Source organism: Miniopterus schreibersii (genome assembly GCF_964146895.1).
Source record: "Miniopterus schreibersii genome assembly, chromosome: 15".
NCBI lineage: Eukaryota > Metazoa > Chordata > Mammalia > Chiroptera > Miniopteridae > Miniopterus > Miniopterus schreibersii.
The window spans coordinates 43,312,564-43,338,734 of NC_138115.1; the positions used below are offsets into that span (position 1 = coordinate 43,312,564).

The 26,171-nt window shown below is 37.4% G+C and overlaps 1 protein-coding gene across 2 annotated transcripts in view; it reads left to right on the forward strand.

Annotated features, from left to right (window-relative positions):
* The first annotated feature begins 512 nt into the window (after nt 1-512).
* The window catches only part of PDCD6IP (programmed cell death 6 interacting protein), a 44,317-nt gene continuing 18,658 nt past the window's right edge, over nt 513-26,171 (forward strand). Inside the window, exons 1-10 of one of the 2 annotated variants that reach the window (XM_081159355.1) lie at nt 513-871; nt 8,362-8,416; nt 9,765-9,834; nt 12,733-12,860; nt 14,946-15,099; nt 16,476-16,576; nt 18,836-18,967; nt 20,351-20,573; nt 21,598-21,721; nt 24,143-24,320. In XM_081159355.1, the coding sequence (XP_081015481.1) occupies nt 663-871; nt 8,362-8,416; nt 9,765-9,834; nt 12,733-12,860; nt 14,946-15,099; nt 16,476-16,576; nt 18,836-18,967; nt 20,351-20,573; nt 21,598-21,721; nt 24,143-24,320 (1,374 nt within the window). In that variant the 5' untranslated portion in view covers nt 513-662. The remainder of the gene's footprint in view (nt 872-8,361; nt 8,417-9,764; nt 9,835-12,732; nt 12,861-14,945; nt 15,100-16,475; nt 16,577-18,835; nt 18,968-20,350; nt 20,574-21,597; nt 21,722-24,142; nt 24,321-26,171) is intronic. The other variant, XM_081159356.1, reaches the window with a different exon arrangement.

Here is a 26,171-nt window from a genome sequence, read left to right on the forward strand (position 1 = left end):
TACCTTCTCAGGAAAGCCTTCCCTAATGACCTGGTTTAAATCAGGTTTTTCCGAGGGACCCTAATATCCCACATCCCAAAGACCCTGTTTTTTGTACTATGAACATTTTTTTTGGTCACTTGAGTATCTGAGTCCTTACCTGAAGCGTGCACGGCAGGGGCCTTGCCTTTTGGGCTCACTGTGCGCTCAGCGCTCGTGCACAGCAGCCCGGAATGAACCCCCACAGGTCACAATGCCCCGAGGCCGTAAGCCTGGCACGGGGTCCCCGCAGGCTGTCGCGGGGGCAGTGGCGGGCCTCGCCGAGCGGCCTGCGTGAAGGAATGCCTGGTTACTTTTACACGAGCGCGTCCGTCCACAGGTGGCGGCGGTGAGGAAGCGGAGACCGCCACGCGAGCCGGAGTCCGGACCTCCCGACGCGGCGCAGACCCACCCGGGCCCAGGTGCGCGGGGCCACCGCCCAGCCTCCCTCACGTGACCGCGGGCGGCGCGCCGACGGCGCCTGCGCCGGAGCTCCCGGAAGTGGCCGGCTCGGAGCGCAGGCCGAGCGCGCACGTCCGTCGGCCCTTGGGGTCCGCCAGTCCGCCAGCCCGGTCGCCGGCGCTCCTCGGCCTCGTCGCTGTCCCGCAGTTTCTTCAGCCGGAACGGCGACCGAGGGGCTCGCCATGGCGACGTTCATCTCGGTACAGCTGAAAAAGACCTCGGAGGTGGACCTGGCCAAGCCGCTGGTGAAGTTCATCCAGCAGACGTACCCGAGCGGCGGCGAGGAGCAGGCCCAGTACTGCCGCGCGGCGGAGGAGCTCAGCAAGCTGCGCCGCGCCGCGCTCGGCCGCCCGCTCGACAAGCACGAGGGCGCGCTGGAGACGCTGCTGAGGTGGGCCTGGGGCCGGGCCGGGGACGTCTGCCGCCGCCCCCTCCTCCCTCCGCCGGCCCCGCTCCCCCCTCACGCCCACGGCCGGGTGCGGGCCGCCCCGCCCTCCCCGCCGGGCCGGGCGCGTAGGTGTGGCGCGCATTCTTTCCTGGTGAGCGCCGGCCGTCCCGCGGGCCGCCGCCGGGGCGCGGTGGAGCCCGAACCTCGGAGGAACGGGCTGCCACGACCCCCGTTTTGTGTGCGTGTGTGTTGTGTGGCTGTGTTTCTTGGCCAGATTTTGATTTCAAAATAGTAATTGCTTCGGGGAAGTGGGAACTTGGGGACACTGGGACAAAATGTGTGTGTGTGACTGGTTACACTGTCGCCTTGAAATGAGCCATCTTCCTAAGTTCTTCATCATCAAACGACAGGTGGAAAATTCCAAAGGCTAGGCGCTGCAGTTATTTGAAATGAAACTTGAATGACATGTAGAAGGTTCGAGATAAATTGCTGAAAATCACTTCGTTCACAAACAGGTATACACAGAATGGAGTTAAGTTTGTTCTCTTGCAGCTGCTTATTGAGCTCATGCTTTTTTAAATGAATTTCTCTTCTGGCACTTTCCAGTTAGAAGAACCTTTTTATAGCACTTTATAAGTTGAAAGGTTTCTTTCGCCTGCCTTGTTCGTGATCTCATTTCCTACGAGTAACATACTCTCCTTGTTTAACGGGAGCAGCGCAGTTGTATTGGGATGTAAGTAGGAGAAGCCCAGGTTAAACTAGCTTATTTGTTCTGGTAACTGAAAAGTTTAGCAGCTTTGCGTCCTTAGCTTTAGGGATCACTGGGCATCCTCTTGCCTCCATCTTGATTCCCTCTTAGCTGAGCTTTGTTCCTGTACTGGGAGAGATGGCCACTGATGGGTCTACTGTAATTACAGTGTCACAACACAGGATCTTACATAAGAGTTTTTTTTCTCCTTAGCTCTGGTGGAAGACCTGTGATTGGGTTGGCTTGTGCCCATTTATGATAGTGGGAAATGTGCATATTTAATTGCCCTCGTCTGAGTCACTCAGCTGGTTTAACTTCTCCATCCCCCAGGGATCAAAGCAGTGCGGGTTGGGGAAGATCTGGTTCCCCAAAAGCAGGATACTGAGTAGATTGCTTAGAGAGATTATGGACTCTTATGGTGTCAGTTTTAAAGATAAGACTGTTGGGTTGTAAAGATCATTAGCTTGATGTTTAGTGCGAGCATTTTTTTTTTTTTTTTAAGTTAACCTAGGGAACACTTAGGCATTTTTTTAGAATCAACAAACTTTAAAAAAATCTCCAAAGCAATTTTTATGTAGACACGAATAGCGTTCAGGGAGGGTTTTCCATTAGTAATATTAAAAAAGCATGGGTATGCCCAGCCAGGCGTGGCTGAGCTGTTGAGCATTGACCTAGAATCCAGGAGATCGCTGTTCGATTCCCGGTCAGGGCACATGCCCGGGTTGCAGGCTCTATCCCCTGTATGGGGCGTGCAGAAGGCAGCCGATCAATGATGATGCTCTCATCATTTATGTTTCTATCTCTCTCTCTCCCTCTCCCTGAAATCAACAAAGATATTTAAAAAAAAAAAAGCATGGGTATAACAAACACTGTGATAACAATCTTGTTGACTAGAGGGTTTGATTTGGTCCCAACCCTTAGGGAGCTTGGAGTCTTCAGTGACAATTGATACATGGGTTTAAGACTGCAGACATGAGAGAATAGTGGATTGTGGTACTGATAGAGTTCTGCTGTGTTTGTTTATCCCTTTGTTATTTTCCCAGACATAAGTGTGAGAACTGTTCCTAGGTACAGGGCTGTTGCACAGATAGCCTCTTTGAAATTCACCATGTTTCTTTAGTCGCCGCTATATTATCGTTCATTATCAACTACTGTTTCCCCCCACTTCTTGCTCTTCTAATGGGGTTAGGGTAAACTAACAGATATACTACAGTCTATTACCGTTTATAATGGAGGTGTGTGCAAAAGTTTTTTGGGTATATATGCTGTCAACGTCAAACATTCGTGAGCTATCCATTCTAGTCAAGCAAAATATCTTTTAATAATTACGTTGGATAATTGTGTAAACTGAACATTAATTTAACTGAATGTGTATTTAACCTAATGAACTTTTAAATAAAATTTTCAAAAAGGAGGGGTTAAGCTAATTCCTAAAGAATAGAAGCTAGCTTGGTCAGTACTGGTACACAGCTCGGCAAAGAAGTCCGGTGATGGACCTGCCTTTTTATTATTACTAACATGGAGATGTTCTATTAAAATTTCCTAAAATACACATTTATGTGTGTGATATTGAGAGTTAGTGTCATCCTTCATAAAGTGGCTTTAACTAAAAATTGATTAGAAGAGCCTTGGTAAATGGTGAACTTCAGGGTGATCAGATGGGAATCCTGGGTTTTTTTTGGAAGCCCCGGATATAAGCGTCCATGTTTTTTGTGGCATTTAGTATTTTTAGAGAGAAAGCGTGCAGTCTCTTTCCATGAAAAAGCCTAGTTGTCAGCTTTCTGAAATTTGGGGGAATGGATAATGGGGATCTCAGCAATCCTGTATGCAGTCTTTTATGCCATCTATTTTTAGTGTGGCACCTGTATCAGGTTTGGATGCAGCTGTATGTGGTAGATCTCAAGTCATCAGTGAGTTAAAAATTATGATTTTTTTTCCTGTGTAAAAAGTTGATAGTTCTGGTAGTCAGGGCTAGTAAAGTTCTGTGAAGTTCATCAAGCACAGGCTCCTTCCAGCTCTCTGCTCTGTAAAACCTAGAATTCTTTTTCTTAGGGTCCAGATAGCAGTCATATCCAAGTTTCAGGCAGCGGCATAGAGGAAGGGAGAGAGGAGGCAGAGGGCTCGGCTTCCAGAAAGCTTCCTGGAAACTGCCCCACAGTACCCTGCTCATGTGCTGTTGGCCATTGTGTGTGTCTGCATCTCACAGAGGGGTAGGACAGGGAAAGGGATTTTTATTCAAGGCAGCCACATACCCAGCTAAAGTCTGGGTTTTGTTGGTAAGGAAGGGGAGAGAGTGGTGTCGACAGCAGCACCCCCAGCCGTCGTTTCTCAGCCCCCTGCTCCCTGCTCAGCTGTGCCTCGTGTCCCTAACATTCCTGTGGGGAGCCTGCTCTCTGCGGAGAGGCTCTGGGAGCCTGAAGGTTTCAGATTGTCCACTGCACTTTCTCTTCCCAGCCTCATGGGAAACCTGTCTTCAGTGTTACCTCAGGCTTTTTAATTCAGATTCTTGCTGGCTTCTGACATGATTAGGCTTATACTTTGTTGGCTCCCCCTCTTCTAGGCAGTTAGATTTTCAGCTTTCTCTGCTTTATTCACTTTTCACCTTTTACAAAATTTTACTGAAACCTCTTGTATTCTGTTGTGCCCTTCCCTATTCTTTTTATCCTTGTGCATTTACATGTTTTTAATTTTAATTTCTTTTTTTAGTGGCATTTTGGGAGGGAGCAGCAAAGGGTGTTTATTCATATCTCTTTGTTTAAGTGAATTAGGGTGTCTGCGTTTTCATCTCTCCACAGTGGTCGTATCAATTTACATTTTCATTAGCAGGTACATGTGAGTGTTTTATTCTTCTGGGTCCACATCCTTCCTCCACGTACTTGCTGATTAATAATTCGAATTATTGCTTTTTGCTAAACTGATGGATGAGAGATGGTACCTTGTTTTAGGTCACAGTGCCCTGATTTCTCAGAGGTCCGTCATCTTACATTTACTGGTCACTTAGTTTCTTTTTCTGTGAATTGCCTGTTCTTTTTTTCTTTGCCCATTTTCTAGGTTGCTAGTTTTTTCCTTACTGAATTTTAGGAGTTACTTACCTTTTCTGGCAATTGATCCCTTTCCCTTAAGTATATTGCAAATAATCTTTAAGTCCGTTTCTTGTCTCTTCGTTGTGTTTGTGATATCTTTTCTCACATATGTTTTATTCTCCTTATAACCTGTGTTTACAGTTTTTTCCTTATTCCTAGGATTGTGCCTGTGTTATATGACTTTGCCCCTTGATCAGATGTGCTAAAGGTTTGCAGCTAACTCTTTAAAAAACTGAATCTAGTTTTACTTTAGGACTGTATTTTTTCTGAGTCTGCTTTTGGCTGCATCCAGCTGGTTTTGATATGTAGTATTCTCATTGATATTTTTTAATAGTTTGTAATTTTAGTTCTGTTTTCTTTAACTTTAGAGTCATTTATATAGGTTTTGTAAAATTTCTGAATAGATTTGTCACCCTTTTGTGGGTTAAAATTTAGTTTGTTGCATTATGAAAGTATCTTTTTCATCTGTAAAATAAAGTTGATGGGACTAGGCTCATAATTTCTGAAAATTTTTTCAAGCACTAGTGCTTTATAGATCAGGGAAGAAAATATTGCTGTTCAATTTTGCTTCACAGCTGTTGCTTACATTCTGATTGTTGGCTTGGGGGTGAAGATACTGAGATAATGTTAGCGCTAATGATATTGCTACAATGTGTTAATCAAATAGTGTGGAGAATGCAAAGATATACACACACCAGATCCCTCTCATCTCTTTGTTTTTCTCCATAGCACTTACCACTACCTACTGTACTATATTTTAACTTAGGTTGTTTGTCGTCTCCTTCCCTCCCCAAAAAGTAAGCTTCATGAGGGCACACATTTTAAAATGTTTATTTACTGCTGAATTCCTATGCCCTAAAACTGTGTTTGTTGCATAGTAAGCTCTTAGTATATATTTGTTGAATGAATGCATGAGGAAAGGCTTCTTTGATGACCTGTCAGCCTATACAAGAAAGTTGGGAAATTGTGCTGGGAAAAGTTCCCAGGTACAGAGAAAAAAAATGTGTGAAAGCCTAGGGCCAGGAGAGAGCACAGACTTCAGTGACTAGAATGCACAGTGAATATTCTAAGATGAGGCTTGGAGAGTTGAATGATGGCCAGGTAATGCCAGACCTTGTCAAATTTTTGGATGTAGTTTTAAGAATAATGGGAATATATTATAGGGTTTGAGCACTTAATACTTCAGTGTTTCTTTCCTAAGTACGTATAAGAGTACTGTCCTTTATAACCACAGTACAACTTTCAAAATCATGAAATTAACGTTGATTGACTATTACCATTTAATCTACATAATTCATTAAAGTTTTGTTGATTCTCCTGATAATGCTTATAGGTTCCATATCGAATCCGGGATCCTGCGTTTCTTTTAATTGTTGTCTCTTTAGTCTACTTCAACCTGGAACAGTTCCTCACGACCTTGACATTTTTGAAGAGTATAGGGTCGTTACTTTGTAGAGTGTTCCTCAGTAGGGATTTGTCTCATATTTTCTCGTGACTTATGCATTTTTGGGCAGTAATGCCATCAAAGTGATACTGATAATGTACATATTAGGAAGAACATTATTTGATTTGTCCTGTTGCTGGTAATGTTAACTTTTATCACTTGATTAAGATGGTATTTCCCAGGTTTCTTAACCTTACAATTAATAAGTATGTTGTACTAAGTAAGTATTTTGTGGGAAGATACTTTGAGACTGTGTATGTAGTAACTTGTTTCCATCAAACTTTTATGTTTTAGCATTCATTGATGAATCTTACCTCAGTCGGGTATTATATTCTGAAAGGTGCCAAACGGTGGTTTTTCTAATAACTCCACTATTCCTTCTAGATTTATTAGTTGGCATTATATAGCAGGGTAGAGCTTTCTCTATTCATCTGTTTATTATATTTACTTCAGAACTGTTCTTATTTTCCTGAATGTGTTATGATTTGTTATTTTATTTAAATTGTCTAAACATGGTTAGCCCCTGAAAGCTAATTCCGGTGTCCTTTTGGCATGCTGTCATCATTGTTTGAGTACTACCTAACTTCCTGGCATAGCAAGATGTTTTAGGCTTGAATCTTCAGTTTTCTCAGTCTCAGTCACGGAGTCACTCATCTCTCTAAGGAGAATTGACTCCTTTTAATGCAGAGCATTATTTATCTGGGCACTAGGTATGCTTATTGCTACCTAGGTGTTACTGCTTCTGGACCCTCTCAACATACACATTTAGGAAATATACACATTTACACACCACTACACCTGTTTTTTGTATTTTTCTATATAAAAAAATCAGTTCGCATTGATGCCTCTAGTTCCATCCCAAAGCCACAGCATTTATTCTTCCCTTATTAGTAACTCCTTTCTCTGATAGTTAGAAACCTGGCTCCCATTATCTTCAATGTATTTACTTAACTGCTCAGTTCTTCTGTTTGTAACCAAACTCATGACCATCCCAACTAAAAACTTGATCTCAGACACGTTGCCCCTTCTTCCAAAAACTTGACCTCAGAAATAATCATTGGAAAGATAGCCCTGATGAAGGGGTGGGAGATGATAAGGGAAGGAGGAAATATTAGAGGCCAGTTGGAAAGCTTGGCTTTGGATACCACCTCATCCGGTTTGCTAGCTCAAAGGTCATCCTGGTGACGGGAAGACTGCTTCATGTTTGAAGATCATTCTGGCTGCTCTGTAGATAATGTATTGAAAAGAATGAGGAAGGCCCTGGCCGGGTGGCTCAGTTGTTTGGAGTGTTGCCTTGTACTCCAAAAGGTTCCGGGTTTGATTCCCAGTCAGGGCACATACCTAGGGTTTCATACAGGAGGCAACTAATCGATGTTTCTCTCTTTCCCTCTCCCCCCCTTCCCTTCCTCTCTCTCTCTAAAAATCAATTAAGACATGTCATTCGGTGAGGATTAAAGAAAAGAAAAGAAAAGAAAAAAGAATGGGAAAGGAGAAAATGAGACAGGTTGACCAGGAAACTTTTAGATTAGTCTACCATAAAGGCAGTAGCTGACAAACTGTGGCAGTGATGGAGATGGACAGAAGTGGACATACCCAAAACCCCTTTGAAAGTTGGCAAACCTGTTAATAATGAGCAGTTTACCAGAGATATTAATTTGCTCAATGGATATAAACAGTTATCCTAATAAATAGTATTTTAAGAAATATTTTGGTTTTCCTATTTAGATATTTGCTTTTTTTTTTTTTTTTTAAATATATCTTTATTGATTTCAGAGAGAGGGAAGGAGAGAGAGATAGAAGCATCAATGATGAGAGTCATTGATTGGCTGCCTCCTGCACTCCCCTGACTGGGGATCGAGCCCACAACCTGGGCATGTGCCCTGACCGGGAATCGAACCCTGATAGCCTGGATCCTAGGTCGATGCTCAGCCACTGAGCCATGCCCGGCTGGGCTAGATATTTGCTTTTAATTCATAATACTTGATGAGTATTTTTCTTTGGTGGGAGAATGAGTTTTTGTTCAGAGTTTTTCATTGCATGCATTTAGCTCCTGGTTTACACATTAAAAGATTATGTTCATTAACTTTAAAATGGCTGATTGATTTGTGGGCCACTCAAAGTAAGCATGAATAATGTTCATATACACTTTAACCAGTTGTGTTTACATAAATGTATAATATTTAACTCTGCTAATTTTTAATTTTGCTCTGTTTTTTAGATATTATGATCAGATTTGTTCCATTGAACCTAAGTTCCCATTTTCTGAAAATCAGGTAAGTCATTTATTTAATTTGTAAAGTTATATGATAATAATGGCAAGTCATCCATTTCCTCCCACTCATGGTATCATTTTATTAAAATAAATGGTGCCTCTTCACTGTCTTGAGGTTTTTGTGAGACTTTTTCATACAAATTAGAAGCTTTTAGGCCCATCTGATATGAATCTGTGTCTTTGAATTCTGCTCATGTCATTCCTCAGTGACTTCTGTGTGTGTGTGTTTGTGTAATTCAGGAAGTTTTAGTTTCAGTTTATGTACTTTAAAAATTATTTTCACAAGTTATATTTGCATGTAACGTTGCAAATGCTGTTATGATTGGATGTTATACTATAAGTATGTCAACTTTACTTTTTCTGAAAGGCTAGATATTGAAAATGCTGATAATTTATTACAGTTTTATTTGGGAGACTTGGAAGTTTTTAATTTCTCTGACATTTCTAAATTTTAAAATAGTTTATGAAAAATACTTCAAAAATTTTAGAGGTGAAATAATATGTTGAGATTTGCTTTAAAATACTCCAGGAAAAAATATGTGTGTTTGGGGTGGGAGGTGGGTGGACAGGGAAAGTGGGGGTGGTAGATGAAACAAGAAGACAAAAGGCTAAAAACTGGTGATAGGTATGAGGGGGTTCATTATGTTATTCTCACTAGTTTTGTATATATTGAAAATTTCTCTAATCTAGAGATAAAAAATTAGATTGCAACACATAATTTAAAAGAGGCTAATTTCTTTTGAATTTTTATATGCAGAATATTTTAGAAGCATGAGATGCAGTTTTTTAATTATTAAGTAAACTCTTTACTCATGTATAACATACATACAGAAAAGTGAACATATGTGTATAGCTTGAATCTTCTTAAAGTGAATATACATGTATAACCACTATCCAAATCAAGAAATAAATGATCTTATCCCATCGATCAAAGATAAGCATTCTCTTGCTTTTGTCATGGAATAGTTTGTGTTTTATCTTCTGGGAAACCTGTAGTACTTACTTTGTTACCTATGCTTCTCTTGGCTTATTTGACAATTAAGTTCTTATTCTGTTCAGTCCATTTTGTGTTTATAAAGATGAATGAGAGCATGTGTTTTGGAGGAGGCAATATATATGTACAGTTACTGAAGTAGAGTAACCATTTGAAATAACTTAGTGCCAGTATTTTACTTAAAAAAAAAATTATGGCCAGTAAAGGGAAAGGACTTGGCTGGTTAGAGAAGATAATGTTTTAGACAGGTTGAAGCTTTTGTCTTTTTCCTCATTGTGAGTTTGTCTTTGAAAGAGACTTAATATTTAATAAGATCCAAGAAGGTAACATAATTTTCTATTTTCTCTTTATCAAGATCTGCTTGACATTTACCTGGAAGGATGCTTTTGATAAAGGTTCACTTTTTGGAGGATCTGTAAAGTTGGGTATGTAATTTTTAAATAAAAAATGTTAGGAAACATGGTCTAAACACTTTGTTTTAGGTTTTAAAAATTGCTTCTAATGTATCTTTTTAAATAATAAAATTTTTTACATTTTCTTTTCTTTTTACTTTTAATGCAATTCCCAAATTTTTGTAGAGAGCCTCTGCCTTGCCAGGCACTGTCCTAGCTATAAAAGTGATGAGACAGTTGTATTCAGGCTGGTTGGGAAGAAAGTTGGCCAGTCTGTGAACCGACCTAGAGGAGAGTGGATGAGGAAGTTAATCCTGCCTGTTGAAAGTAAGCAATGCTTCAGTTAGACCTTGAAGGAGGAATTTGTTTTTTCCAGGTAGAAAATAACATTATAAGTAGAACATTATAACCAGAGGTCAGAAGAGAGAGGCTTTTAGATCTGCTAGCTCAGCACATAACCTCTCCGTGCTTTAATTTACTCATCTGTGTGAAGTGGGGAATAGTTCTGTGACGCACCATTTATCTCATTGGGTTCTGGTGTGTATTAATGAGTGAATACTTGTAAACTCAGAACAGTGCTCAGTAAATACTAGCTGCAGTGAATAATAATATATATAACCATAGGTAATGTGTGATATGAACTACATATGTATGATAGACTATATACTATATACTGTTACATAACAATATTGTTCAGTATAAATTATATACAATACATGTTAATATTAATTATTGTTAAGACTTGAAACCATAGGTTGAATTGGGGATTATGGAGGGGAAGACATTGGAAAGCAGATTTTGAGGAGTTGTAAATAGTATGCTTATGTGTTTTGTATTCTTCCCTCTTATGTATTAAATAGCTAACATTTATTGAGTACTTACTCCATCCAGGCACTGTGGCAGGGGCTTTACACATACTATCTTACTGAACTCCCCAGTAGCTAATGAGGAAAGGCACTGTTATTAACAGTTGAGCAAACTGATTTAGAAAGATTAAGTGACTTTTAAGGTCAGATGGCAGGGATTTAATGAAGCGAGATATGAATCCAGAAAGCCTAACTCCAGAGACTAGGGAGAAACAGGGCAGTTAGGAGACTTGTGAGAGTTATTATGGATGAAATTAGACAAGGGGTATATGTGGGTCAGAGGAGAAAGGGTGGGATTAAGAGACATACCAGAGGTGAAACTGACTGGGTCTGCTATCAGTCAGAGGGAAGAGTAGCAGTTAAGATTTATAACTTGGTTTGACCTGTTCACTTATTCCTTTCAATAGACAGGTTGAGTTTGAGTTTTCTTTGTTATGTCTTTGGCATTTGGAAATAATGGATTTCAAGCTCAAAAGAGGTAGATTTGGGAACAAGTACTATTAAATGATAATAAACTTATCCCCTCTGGTAAAGTATAGATTAGGAAGAGTGTGAAAGCCAGAGCTAGAGAATACGACATTCAGGGGAAATAGTGGAAGAGATTCCTGGGAATGAGGCTGAGAAAAAGCTTTCAGATCTCAGGGGTAATGGGAAAATAGAAAGATGGAATTGAATGCCAGAAGAGTTTCAAAGAGCATGTAGTCCAGTGGTTTCTGAACCTGGCGGAACATTAGAATTACCTGGGGAAAGGTTAAAGATTCAGATATATATTTAAAGGTAAAGTTACAGAATGCCAGATGTGATAGGAAGAAATTTCAGAGTGAGGCACTAGAATTAGTATCTTTGAAAATATCTCCGGGTGGCTCTGATGTTCATCCAGGTTGAACATTATTGACAGAGTCATATTGGCAGGGGTCAAGTCCGCAACCTAGGTATGTGCCCTGACTGGGAACTGAACCCTCAACCTTTTGGTGTATGGGATAATGCTCCAACCAACTGAGCCACCTGGCCAGAGCAGATCTCTAGAACTTTTTGATCTTGCAAAACTAAAACTCTGTATCCTTTAACAAGAACTCTTCTTTTCACCTTTTTCCCCAGCCCCTGGTAATCACCATTCTGTTTCTGATTCTATGAATTTGACTACTTTAGGTACCTCGTATAAGTGGAACCATATAGTTTTGTGTTTGGCTTATTTCACGTAGCGTAATGTCCTCAGGGTTCATCCATGTGGTAGCATGTGACAGGATTTCCTTCCTTTTTAAATCTGAATAATATTTCAGTGTATGTATATATCACATTTTCTTTTTCTGTGCATCCACTAGTGGACACTTGGGTTTCTTCTACCTTTTGACTACTGTGAATAATACTGCTATGATCAAGGGTGTGCAAATATCTCTTTGAGACTGCTTTTGGCTCTTTGCGGTAGATACCTAGAAGTGGAATTACTGGATCATATGGTAATTTTATTTCTAATTTTTTTAGGAACTGCCAACAGCGGCTAACCCACCAACCTTGAACGATGTTTCCTAGTTCTCCTCATACTTAGCAATTGTTATTTTCCCTTTTTGTTTGTTTGTTTGTTTTAGTTGCTCTTTAAAAGGATGTGAGGTGTTTAGATTCATGATCAGAATTGTATTTTAAGCAGATAATTTGCTAATCTTCTGAGATATATTGGCGTAAGGGAGTGAGGCATGGAAGGCCAGCTAGGAGGTTCTGGCATTGGCTTTAAGTGATGGAAAAATAGAAAGAATTTATTTAAATTTAAGTGAGAAATGATGTGAGAATGACTTTTCATTTTGCACCTGACTAATAACAGTGTGGACGTAAAGAGAAGGAAAGAACAATATATTGATCTGTTGAGTTTTAGATGATGGGAATATTGTTAAGAAAACAAATGCTTGGCAGGGCAGCTAGAAATATGGGAGCATATTATGGGTGAGAAAACAGGTCTGGAAACTTGTTTTTGTGAGAGCCAATGGGATAGAGGTTATAGTATTTCTCTTTGAAACATTAATTTTCTTTAGAAAAATAATCTGATAAATTTTTCCTTCTCAATTTTTTACAGCTCTTGCAAGCTTAGGATATGAAAAGAGCTGTGTGTTGTTCAATTGTGCAGCCTTAGCTAGCCAGATTGCAGCAGAACAGAACCTGGATAATGATGAAGGATTGAAAATCGCTGCTAAGCATTACCAGGTACGCAGAACAGTAGTTACTACATAATGATAAACGCTAAGTTGGATTAAATTAAAAATAATTTGCATTTAGGTTTATAGGTGTTTCTTTACACACAGATGTTTTCTTGAAAAGTAGTATACTTTTTAATGAATTGATTTATATTTTTGAGGCTCTTAGATAAACTACTTACCTATAAACCAGCTCTGTTTTCCCTCACCATTGTATACCCAGCACCTAGCACAGTGCCTGGCACATAATAAAGGCTCAATAAATGTTGGGAGAACAAATTATGAAATGTATGAGATGAAATCTTTGGTAAATACTTTTTAAATAAATGATCTCATTTAAAAACTTTGTACATTATTTTTGTATATATTTTTTCTTTCAGTGAGACACATATAAAGTTTCACCAGAGTCACAGAAATTAAGGCCTGTTGGCAAGAAAAGTTTAACTCTGACACTTGTGGAGAGGTCATATTTAAATGTCAAAATATGCAGTGTTATACTATCACTAATATGGCATATGATTTGTGTGGTAATTGTTTATTATTTACTCAACTTTCATTTTTTTGTTTCAGTTTAAACAATATGTGATTATTAAGTGGTAACATCTATAATTATGTTTTCATATTTTATGTTGCCTTAAAATTTACAGAGTTTTTTCATATATGTTATTTGACTCGCAGATGAACCTTGTGATGCATGTTATGTGATGTCATTCTCATTTTATGGCAGAAGTGTTAATAAAATGGTCCATTGGGGTTTCATGTGTCCTGATTCCAAATTTAATGGAATTCCAAATGGTCGTTCCTGTATCTCCCATGTCTCTGGAATTTGATTGTCTCAGAGGTGGAGTCTGATTTTTCCCATTGTTGAAGTTTAGGGGAGAGGTGAGGAATGCTGTTTTAGGAAAGCGAGAGGAAAACATGCTTTAAGCAAACAGTGTATTCCACATTGTTGCTTGCCATACAATCAAATGACAAACATGAATGCATATATACCTTTTTGAGGCCATAAATGGTCAATATTTTAAAATGTGATAATGAAGTAAAACTTTATTTAATTTTCTGTTAATTGTAATTGTTAATTGGCATGTGAGATCCTAGAGGACATTCTGAATTATTGAGGGCACATTCCATTGTGTGAGTCACCACTGTGATTCACAGCAGGTTACCTAGTGATGAAAAGAGAGCTGGTGGTGTGACAAGACCTAGATTCTTGTCTAGGCTCTTTGCCACCAACAAGCTGTGTGCCCTGTCTTATGTTCTTTAATCTCTGTAGGCCTCCAGTTCCATGTCTGTGAATGAGAGACTGGATCTCTTGCTGTTTTAGTCTATGATTCTGTTAGTTTACTAAGCAGGGTCAGTTTATCATTCCCGGTAGGTACTGTAGTTTTATGATATTTCATGACTGCAGAAAACACCATTTTCACTTGAAACAGTTAACCTTTTGTTATATCTGCATAGCTTATTTGTATAACCTTCAACACCTTTTAATCCCAAACTGACTTCTTTCTTTTTCTCAGTGTCATTTGTTTCATGAAAGCAGTTATTTTAATCTTAGAAAAATATAATTGGGAAGACAAATCTGATGTGTAGTGTTTCACAAGGAGCTCTGAGAGTCAAATAGAAATCATTAGCAATGGACGGTAATGCTGTTCCTCAGAGGACTAGGTATCTGTACTATTTGAGGTTTCCCTGAGTATGGGATGTTTAATTATTTGAGACATGAATTTGTTGGGACTAAACCAAGTGCATTTCAGTACTAAAAACATTTTAATATTTTATCCTTGACTCTATTCTTATGTTAGTTTTGAGTAAGTACATTTAAAAATAAGCTTACTCAATTTGTCTTGTTAGCATACTTTTTTTGTTGCAATTGACTTAATCTTTGTTAAATTTCCTATTACTCTGTAGTGTTTTAGAAAAATAGCCTTATTGTTTGTAGGTCAGATGTTTTAGATCTGTTTTGCACAATATAAAAATTTAAATAAGTAACTGTTCAACTGAGCTAACATTTGGAATGATGTTGTGTGTAACGGTGGAAAATTAAGTCTTGCTGAGTTCCTATGAAATTTAAAGAAATTCTTTTCTTCCCCTCTAGTTTGCTAGTGGTGCCTTTTTACATATTAAGGAGACGGTTTTATCTGCCTTAAATCGGGAGCCTACTGTGGACATATCTCCAGATACTGTTGGGACCCTCAGTCTTATTATGCTGGCTCAGGCCCAAGAAGTATTTTTTTTAAAGGCCACAAGAGGTAATTGCAATTTGTCCTCCATTTTGTTACATGTGAAAAGAAGTGATAGATTTTTAAAATTAGAAGACGATTAGAACATAACATGTTCAGTGTAGAGCTTTTTTCTCTTTGAACTTGACACATGCACAACTGAAAATTTTTGGCTTTCCTTTTCTGAATGTAAGGTTGTACAAATGCACATTTAAGAATGTAAGCTATAGCCCAGCCGGGCGTGGCTCAGCGGTTGAGCATCAACCTAGGATCCAGGCTATCGTGGTTTGATTCCCGGTCAGGGCACATGCCCGGGTTGTGGGTTCCGTACCCAGTCGGGGGCGTGTAGGAGGCAGCCGATCAATAACTCTCTCATCATTGATGTTTTTATCTATCTATCTCTGAAATCAATAAAGACATATTAAAAAAAAGAAAAAAAAGAATGTAAGCTATATTTGAAGTCTTTTATAAAATAGTTAGCTATTGTCTTAAAACAGTGAACTCTGGAATAATATTTATGTAGGTTTGTAATATGTCAAAAATGCATTCATTTAGCAAATATTTATTGGGTACTTTCTATGTTCCAGACACTGTTCTAGGCTCCAGATAAATAGAGTTAGGATACAAACAAGATTTTTTATTTCAGGAAGCTTATACTTTAGTGTGGGGGAGATGATAAGCAAGAAATTAAGTAGCTAAGGTAATGTTAAGGAGAGATAATTTCTATAAAGACAATAAGGTGGTTTGGTCTTGTTGTGGGGTAAGGATGAAGGGGGAGTCATGCTGATTTTAGAATCATTAGTCAAGAAGAGCATCTTTGAGGAAGGAGGTCTTGTTTCATTGAGAACTGACAAGATTGAGCCATCTAGCAGAGTCCCTGGCTCTGCCAATGAGGGAGTAAGATTAATTCTTATAAGGCATGTACGTTAGTATGACAGATCGGAATATGTGCTGAATATGTAAGTGCAGAGAAATTAAAAATAAGGGAACAGTCATCATGTGGAAGCCATATGAACTGGAATAATCTTTTTTCCAGAAATAACACCTTATATTGAGATAGAATTCCTATACAGTAAAATTTACCCTTTTAAAGTACATACTTCATTGTTTTATAGTATATATTCAGAATTTTGTGACCATTACCACCCTTATTTTAGGACATTATCATCACCCCAAAAAGAAACCTCATACCCAACTGGCAGTCACTCTCTATTCCCTTTTTCCCCCAGCTCCTGGCAACCACCAAACTATTTTCTAACTCTTAGTGTTGCCTGAGGAATAATTAAGTTTCATGCAGATAAATTGATTTAATCAATAAGGATTTTTGAAGACATGTATAATCATGATATATAAGATTAATTTTTATTTATTCTAATTATAATGGTCAATTTAACATTTTATTCCAGATAAAATGAAAGATGCCATCATAGCTAAATTGGCGAATCAGGCTGCAGATTATTTTGGTGATGCTTTCAAGCAGTGTCAGTATAAAGACACTCTCCCTAAGGTCAGTTATTGTTTTTATATGTACTTGGTTGTTTTGCATGTGGAAATATTGGATATTTTTGCGTACAAGAAGCAAGTTGAAAATTACATTTTATAAAGGTTTTTGAAATTTTAGGAGAGTGACTTGAAGAATGTATTCGTAGAAATATTTAAGATGCATGAAAATTTATTTTATATTTAGGGGATGCCTTCGCCTTTGCTCGTCACTAAACTTGTTTTTCCAAGCTAAATCTCTTTCAGAAGTATTTGAGTATCTATCTCCAATAATTTTATCAATTCAAGGCATTGTGTACTTCTGAGTCATTGGTGATTTGGTACAAGCATGAATACTTGAGCATGTTGATTATTCGCACTTTTGATTCTTGTCCTGTTTTCTTAAAGATGAATCTTAAAGCGCAAAAGCAGCCATAATGAAAAAGGAAAAGGAAACTTAACAAACTCATCCAGTATTTTGATTAGAATTAAGTTTTGTCAACTGGGATGGAAAATTGGGCTGTTGTTGGACAGCTAAGGAAAACAACCATCTTTAAACCACATGTTTATTGCAGGAAGTATTAATTATTTTAATGTAAACTTTTCCGAAGTGGCATTTGAAATTACTAGTCAGTGATGATCATTTATAAATGACAAAGCAAGTGATTAGACTGATAAGTAAGTTTAGAATGGTTAGAAGGGGAACTTGGAGATGGAGTGAAATGTGGTATGGTTCAGCTACTCTTTCAGAAATGTTCAAGGAATTCGTTTCATTTGTATGGTAGCATGTGGTATTTGTCACATGAGCTTTTGTAGGGGAGTTTACTGATAAGTCATTCAGAAATTTTTTTAAATTACGAAGTTGCAGACAGTTTTGTGGTGGAGTAAAAAAAGCATGTAAGTTCATCAGAACATGTTAGTTTAGTCAGAAAATGTACAATGTGAAGATTCCTAGAGATTTAAAATACCTCAAGAGATCAGTTGAATGTTGCCCAGGACTCTTGGGTATTAATAGTGTTACTCTTAAAAAAGAGACTTGGGATCTCCTCTCACCTCTTTTTCATCGGAAAGACCTCTTGTTCAGCTGCACAATGTTCTGTAACATCCTGTTGGGCCATTCAGTCTTGTCATGAAGAGAAGACTGTTGCCTACAGAGACTTGGAAACTACCTCTGCAGCATTCCTGGTATTCCTTGAAACTCTCCTGTTTAAGTACCACGTTGCTCCAGCCTTAATTTTAGAACTGGCATGAGTGCAGTTTGAGATTTAGGTGTCTTTTATTTTTGCCCTTTTCACTAATAAAGCTCATAAGATATTTTCATATTTTAGTTATAAAACTGAAATTTCTGCAAGTAGTGATCCAGGAAGCTATGATATTATTCATTGAGAGACAGGAAAGCACACAGGTAGTCATTCAATTTTTGATTCTCTTATTTTTTTTGTCTGGATGGTGATTGTCTAGTATATTTCTTGGATTTTGTATAACATGTACTTCCTAAAATCAGTGAGGTTGCAGGCTAGGATTTGACATTTTGGAAGAGCCTCTACCCATGTAACTGCTTTTCTAGTTCATGTTTTTGGCTCTTTTACAATTAATTTTGAATGGATTTTTTTTCCAAAACAGATTAAGGACGGAATAACACTGAATCATATTAGTTATTAACTTAGTGCATTTGTTTGTTTGCTATGTGTTTTTGAGTATATGATACTGAAATGTTAGTTTTTATATGATGCTAAATTTTTATGTGGCTAAAAATCATCTTTATTAAAAAGCTTCAGGATATGAATATAAGTAGGAACTTACTTTACTGTGTCTTTTGTCTTTTAAACATGATGAAACAGTCAGCTATAGAGCAGTTTCATTAGTGTATGTGAGTAATGGTTTTAGTTAACTCTAAGGGCTGGATAGGGGCTCATAAGAAAGCTTCTAAAGCCTTGTGCTTGCTACTCCTCTGACTGTCCATTCTGCTTCTCTTTCTAATGCATGCTTTCCTTTCTTTGTAAACAAAATGTTGACTTCATGTCTCAATTAAAGAGAATTGTAAAAATTTTAATTGGCTTCACTAAAAAGTTTTAAAAAAAATCCCTTAATTTTAATTGGAAGAAAAAAAATTGAAATTATTGAATTCAACCCATGCAAAATCATGTGGTCTTTTCTGTTTACACCTAATGACTAACCTCTCTAAACCATTAATGGGGTAGTTCTAATTTCTGTCTCCTTTTCCTTTTTCTTCCTGCATCCCATGTTGTCTGTGGTGGTTTGTGTGGTTGGACTCTCCCCTGGTCAGTATTTTTATTTCCAGGAGGTGTTCCCTGTCTTGGCTGCCAAGCACTGTATCATGCAGGCCAATGCTGAGTACCATCAGGCTATCCTGGCAAAACAGCAAAAGAAATTTGGAGAAGAGATTGCAAGGTTACAGGTGAGTCTCTTAGAAGTAAAAATTAAATAACTTGGATCTCCATTTTTTTTCTTGAGTTCCCAAGTTTGCTCATGAAAACCTTTCCCACTCATTGCGCCATCAGTGGAAACAAGTGATTGCTTTCATAGGCTTTACCTGCTGCTTACTTTTTGAAGTCTCACATTTTATTAAAAAAATTAATGCAAAATATAAGTTCTTTTTTATTACTCATAATTATTTTAATATAAAATATTCTATATTAATTACTAGACTCCAGAAAGGATATACAGTACTTAATTTGTGGCCTAGCCTTGGTCTAAATTGGAATATATAAGCTTAGCTTGAGAAGGACAGTGGTAATATAAATACATCTGTAAACAGCAGAGGACTTTCTATACAGTTGTATCTATATGGTAGTCATTAGGGTTGTCAGGAACTTGCTGTGACATCTGGGGCAACTTTGCAGCAGGGATAAGGGCTGTTTATTAGTTTGTATTTTTGGGTATTGGTGAGCAGAGGGTAGGAAGAGGCCTGGATATTTGAAGATACTATGTGAGTATCATTTAGGAAGTTCATATTAATTAGTCTTTTCATGAGAAAAGAAACCCAAGTCTTAAAAAATATATACAATGTATGCTGGTATTATACCCCACACTGACATAATCAGAGAAAATGATTTTTTAAAAAAAAGTTATTATTGATTTCGGAGAGATAAAGACATCATTGATGAGAGAATCATTGACCAGCTGCCTCCTGCACCCCCCCTACTGGGGATCGAGCCCACAAACCGGGCATGTGCTCTGACCAGGAATTGAATCAGTGACCTCTTGGTGCTCGGGACAATGCCCAACCAACTGAGCCACACCATGCAAACTTTTTTTTAAAACAAATTTTCTATTGGTGCTGAGACAGCTTGTTTCTTTGTTGAATTTCTATATTGCTGGGTAATTTTTTGCCAGTCATTCTTTCATTGTGGGTGTAGTCCTTTGAAGTTCCTGCCTTCATGTGACGTAGTAAAAGTGATGTTTCTCAGTTCTTTGTCTTTATGTAGTTTCAAGACCCCATATCAGGTCTCCATGAGGGTTTTAAATTCATTTCAATTGATAGTCCTTTGGGTTACAGAAACACCAGGCATTCAGCCTTCCTCAGTGTCTATTTATACTTATTGCCCCAGGGGTTTCTTGTATTTTCTTGGTAATTCACACATGTATTTAAAGGGATGTCTGCTATGTATTATTCTTCGTTTTTGGGGTAATTTGTGATGGGAGAATTTCCAGGTTATTCTGTTGACCACATTGCTGGAAATGCAAATCCTCAAATTATGGTTTTTTGTTATGTTTTGTTTTTAATAAAACCAGTGCTTGGTTGAGAAAAAGTAACATTTTTTAAACATTTTCTTTTTAGCATGCAGCAGAATTGATTAAAACAGTGGCATCTCGCTATGATGAATATGTCAATGTGAAGGATTTTTCTGACAAAATCAACCGTACCCTTACTGCAGCAAAGAAAGATAATGACTTCATATATCATGATCGAGTTCCAGACCTCAAAGATCTAGACCCTATTGGCAAAGCTACACTTGTGAAATCTACCCCGGTCAATGTACCCATTAGCCAAAAATTCACTGGTATGTCAAGTATTCAGATGGAGTTTAATCTTACTTGGGATCTTTTCTCCAGTTTAACCTGTTTCTGTTTTGTAGCCCAAAATCACACAGTTGCTGTTGTATACTTTGAATATACTTTGCATTCATTTTGTTCAAAATGAATATGAGAATAAAAATTGTTATGTCTATAGTAGAATTTTAAAATGGAAAGTAAGTGGCAGTATAGCATATAGTAAAGTATACAACAGTCAGAAAACTTGAAATTTCATTTGAATAATGATAAAGACTTTAAATAAGCAGTTGTTATTTTGTCAACATTTGTTATCTTATTTAAGATTCTGCCATTAAAAATAAACATTTATAAATATGACTTCAAACCTATCAAATTCTGCAGTCATGATTATATCAGATAAATACCTGTTATAATATCCTTGGATATTGTAGATATATGCAATGTATGGTAGCCTGTAGCTGAGATCCCAAGGATAATTAATACTCTGTTATTGGGAAAGGGTGATTATTTTACTTAGTTCTGTTTAGCAAACACAAAATGTTTACCATGTGCCAGGCACTCTTTTAAGCACTTTACAAATATTAACTCATTTATTTTTCACAACAACCCTGTGGGCTAGTATATTATTATTATCCCCTCATGACTGATGTGGATACTGATGCACAGTGATTAAGTAATTTACTTGTCCAAGGTTGTATAGTTAGGAAGAGCTGGAAATTGAATCATGGCACCGTAGCCCAAAGCAAATGAAGTGTTTTTCATGTTTAACTCTTCACCAAAGATTCCTTAAGCTCAATGACAGACACATCTAAAAGGTAAACTTAAGTTCACAGAAAAAGCTTTCATTGTAATTGTCCATGAACATAGCCATCTAAAAATTCTCTTCATTGTTGAACTTTCAGTAGTGATTTAATTTCACCTTTAAGTATTTGTAGACTTTTATATGAATATTGGAAAGGAAATATGAACAGTCACTTTATAATTTGAGTTTCTGTCTCAAAATTTTGTTGAAATTTTCACTCCTGATTGCAGATCTGTTTGAGAAGATGGTTCCTGTGTCAGTGCAGCAGGCTTTGGCTGCCTATACTCAGAGGAAAGCTGATTTAGTTAACAGATCAATTGCTCAAATGAGAGAAGCCACCAATTTGGCAAATGGGTAGGTAGAGTTTACCTTTTGTAAATTTATATCTAAAGTTCTAATCTTTTCTGTTTGATCTTTAGTGAAATAGTTTATCAACATTTTACTTTCTGACCTTGGAGCTGAATGTCAAAGATAAGTGAAATAGCAAATATAGACACACACACACACACACACACACACACACACCACACCCCCCCCCCCCCTTGGGAACACTTTATTTATTAAGCTGTACCAAATATAGTTGGAAGAAATTTAATTACTGAAAGTGAACCTATTTGACCGGTAATTTGTATTTTAGAGGATATTTATTTGAGGGGAATGAGAAGTAGAAATGAACTTTTTAAGTTAAGATACATGATATATTCAGTATTCTGAACCTGTTTGTTTCTGGTGGATTCATTGATTTTATTGTATGATTTTCATACAGTAAAGTATATCCGTTTTAAATGTATAGTTCAGTTTTATTGATAAATGTGAATACCGTTTTAACCACCACCACCTCCGGGATCAAGACAGAGAACATTTCCATCACCCTAAAATACACCCTCATGCCTCTTTCCCTTCAGTTTCTCCTCCCCTGGCCCCCAGCACTACTGATCTGCTCCCTGTCACTATAGGTTAGCTTTTCATTTTATACAACTTAATGTAAGTCATTGTAATGTGCATATAGATATTATAGCATATATAGTACAGTGCACTGTCGTTACAGTGTGTAATACAGTATGTAAAGCACCTAGAGTGTATACTCATAATGTGTTGGGTGTCTTGCACTTAGCATAATGCTTTTGAGATTTATATATGCTGTGGGTATCAGTTTGATACTTTTTATTTCTGAGCAGTATTTCATTTTATGGTCAAATATCAGTTTGTTTATTCTTTCACCTGACATTTCATACTGTTGATGCTATGAGAACATTTATGTACAGATCTTTGTGTTGATATGTTTTATTTCTCGTAGGTAAATAACTAGGATTAGAATTGCTGAGTTGTATGGCTGGTTATGTTTAACTTCATATGAAACGGACAGATTGTTTTCCAATTTATGTTCCCACCTGAGAAATGCAGTTGCTCTGCATCCTCATCAGCACTTAGTATTGTCTTTTTTTTTTTTAATTGAGTCTTTTTAATTTTAACCATTTTAGTTTGTTTACCAGTGTCTCATTGTGATTTAACTTGCATTCTCATGATTAATAAAGATGTTGATCAACTCTTTTATGTGCTTATTAGCCATTATTCATTTATCTTTTGTGAAGTGTCTGTTGAAATCTTTTGCTAATTTTTAAAACTGAGGTTTTTCTTCTTATGAATCTTTGAAGAACTTTACATGTTTTAGAGGCAAGTTCTTTGTCAGATATATGTAATTCAGAATATTTTCTCCTAGTTTCATTTGCTTTTTCATGCTTTTAATTTTGATGAATGCATGGATTTTGACCTCATTTTTCTTTTTCTAGCAAGAAAACAACATAAGTTTAACATTCTCTTTATTATATAAATGAAATAAAGAATAATTGCTACTGTGCTGCAAACTGAGAACAGATGAAGATTTTGTAATTAATACTTAGATCAGCTTTGTTCTCTTGACATTTTGCCTAGAAGATATGAAACTATAACTGTGTTATATATTCTGATTTGTCAGTGACAGTATAACAATCAGGAATATAATAAAAAGGTTATAGTTTTTAAGATGGACATTTTGACTTTTAATTATTTAGAAAGAAGTTAAATTTGAATTGTCCGCCAAAGGTACTTATTATAGTATAATGTATATTTCTTACTTTTTAGCTTTTAATTCTTAACTGTGAACTAAATAATTTGATTCTTTAATGATTTTGTTTTAATTTAATTTTTTTATTTCAGAGAGAGGAAGGGAGAGGGAGAGAGAGAGAGAGAAACATCAATGATGATAGTCATTGATGGGCTGCCTCCTGCACGCCCCCTACTGGGGACATGTGCCCTGAAGGGGAACTGAACCATGACCTGGTTCATGGGTCAACACTTAACCACTGAGACATGCTGGCCAGGCTGATTTTGTTTTAATTTTATCAATCACTGATTTTTCTTTTTCCCCCTTTATTTTTCTATTGAGAGGGCTTATCCACTTTTGGGGTGGTAGCTCCATTGCTGTTGATTTGGATATAAGAGATAATGTTTTAAAGGTGGTTTAGCCCAGCTGGGTGTGGCTCAGCAGTTGAGCGTTGACCTAGCATCTAGGCGATCGGGGCTTGATTCCTGGTCAGGGCACATGCCTGGGTTGTGGGCTCAATCCCCAGTCGGGGGTTTGCAGGAGGCAGCCCGTCAATGACTTTCTCATCATTGGTGTTTTTCTCTCTCTCTCTCTCCCTCTCCTTTCCTCTCTCTGAAATCAATAAAGATATATTTAAAAAAAAAAAAAAAGTGGTTTAGACTTTTGCATAACATAGTATTTCATTTTTTTAGGGTGTTAGCTTCCCTTAATCTTCCAGCAGCAATTGAAGATGTATCTGGAGATACCGTACCTCAGTCTATATTGACTAAGTCCACGTCTGTGATTGAACAGGGAGGCATCCAGACTGTAGATCAGTTGATCAAAGAGCTACCTGAACTACTACAAAGAAATAGAGAAATCCTAGATGAGGTATGTTTTAAGAGATTTGCCTTTTAAATAAAAACAGTTTTGACTCCTTGGTGCCCAGCAGGGATTAGTACTGGAGGCTCCCTCCCATTAGGTTTCACAGGGAAGTGCTCATCATCTTGGTGAATTTACTGTGGTCTAGAGCTTGACCTTCAGCTTCAAGAAGAATTTCGATTGAGTGAGAATAGGTTCATACATGTCTGTAAGGGTATATAAATGGACATTAATGAAACTCATATGACCATTGTGTAATACTAGTATACTCTGAGGAATCAGTATCACACAAACTGTTCAAAGTCTTCATAATTAATGCTTTTTTTTATATTAAAGAGAGGGTTTCTTAGTGACATGGAATCAAACAAAGGAAGTTAGCTATCAAATGTTTCTAAGCCCACTGCATCCATCTTCGAGTAGAGAGGGCATTTTATCCACAGGAATGGAACACTACGTTTTTTTGGCTTATGCTCCTTTTACTGTGTCTTTACCTCTTTTCTCTAATTGATAAATTTCTTTCTTCAGCTATAAATATATTTAATTTGGTTATATTGGCTTTTGCCAGTTTAGGAGTCAAGTCTCTCTTAGGTGACTTTTGTTATCAATGCTTTCATCCCTGATGTTCTGATTTTTCAGTGAACTTTCAGAGGATGTTGTATTTATATCATTTCCAAGTACTTTGGGGCAGGGCTATAGCACTTCAGTACTTATGATGGTGTGAACCTTGGGAATGAGGATATTTACCTCCCAGGTTTATTTAAAGGCTGAACTAAACTAAAACAGTGAAATGTCTAGCCTATGGGATACCCGGTATATGCTTAATAAATTACAGCTATTAGTACTATACTCTTGTATTACTATGGTGATGATAATATTGCAGTTACTGGAAGTGATATGATGTAACTGATACTGAACAGGGAAGCATCCAGACTGTTGATCAAGTTGATGGTAGTTACACACCTTTCAGTGCAAGTTAGCTATTGAGAAAGATTAGGAAACTTAAATGGAAAATTGGTGCATTATTGGCCTGGACCATCTGATGAGAGCTTCTGCATTTATTTTATAGTCAGCATTATTGGCCTGACCTGTGTAGAGTAGATACAGTCAATAATCAGAAGAACTAAGCAAACAGAGTTGGTGTTACATAGTTCAGTACGGAAGCCTTCCTGTGCTGAACTTGTCAGAAATGCAGAATCTCAAACTCTACCCAGACTACTGAATTAGGATCTGCATTTAGTGAGATCCAAGGGTGGTTTGTGTTCAGGTTAACATTTGACAAACACTGCTGTTAAAGTCATAGTAGACTTTATTCGTGAGGATACCTTATAGTCCTTTAAAATGTATTGATTTGTGGGTCCAATTAGCTTGCTATCTGTTTTTGCAATTGAAAGAACATTAGAATAGTAGATAGACATAGGAAGGAAAAAGTGGAGAGTGCTGTTCAGGACTGCACCTAAGTGAAAGCAGCAAGCAGCAATTGATAGTGAGGAGGGTAGGCACTGGAAAATGCAGGCATAGCAAGTCAAATGGGACGCAGTCTGGAGCATTCAGTCAGTAGAAGGTATAATAAATCATTATTTAATATTTATTATTTTACACATAATTGAGTTGCTAGGGTCTCTGAATGTGGAGTTATATTTAGACTGGATTCCCAGTTCTTATTCTTAACTGTGATGCTGGGCAAATTACTTAACATCTTTATGTCTCAGTTTATTCATCCAAAAATGGAGATAATAGTATTTAAGCACATAATATAGTTGTGGAGTGGGATCATACATGTGCTCGTTAGTTGTTAGTTATTTAAATATTAAGTATTACTATATTTCTTTGATTTTTAACATCTCATTGATTGGAAGATGC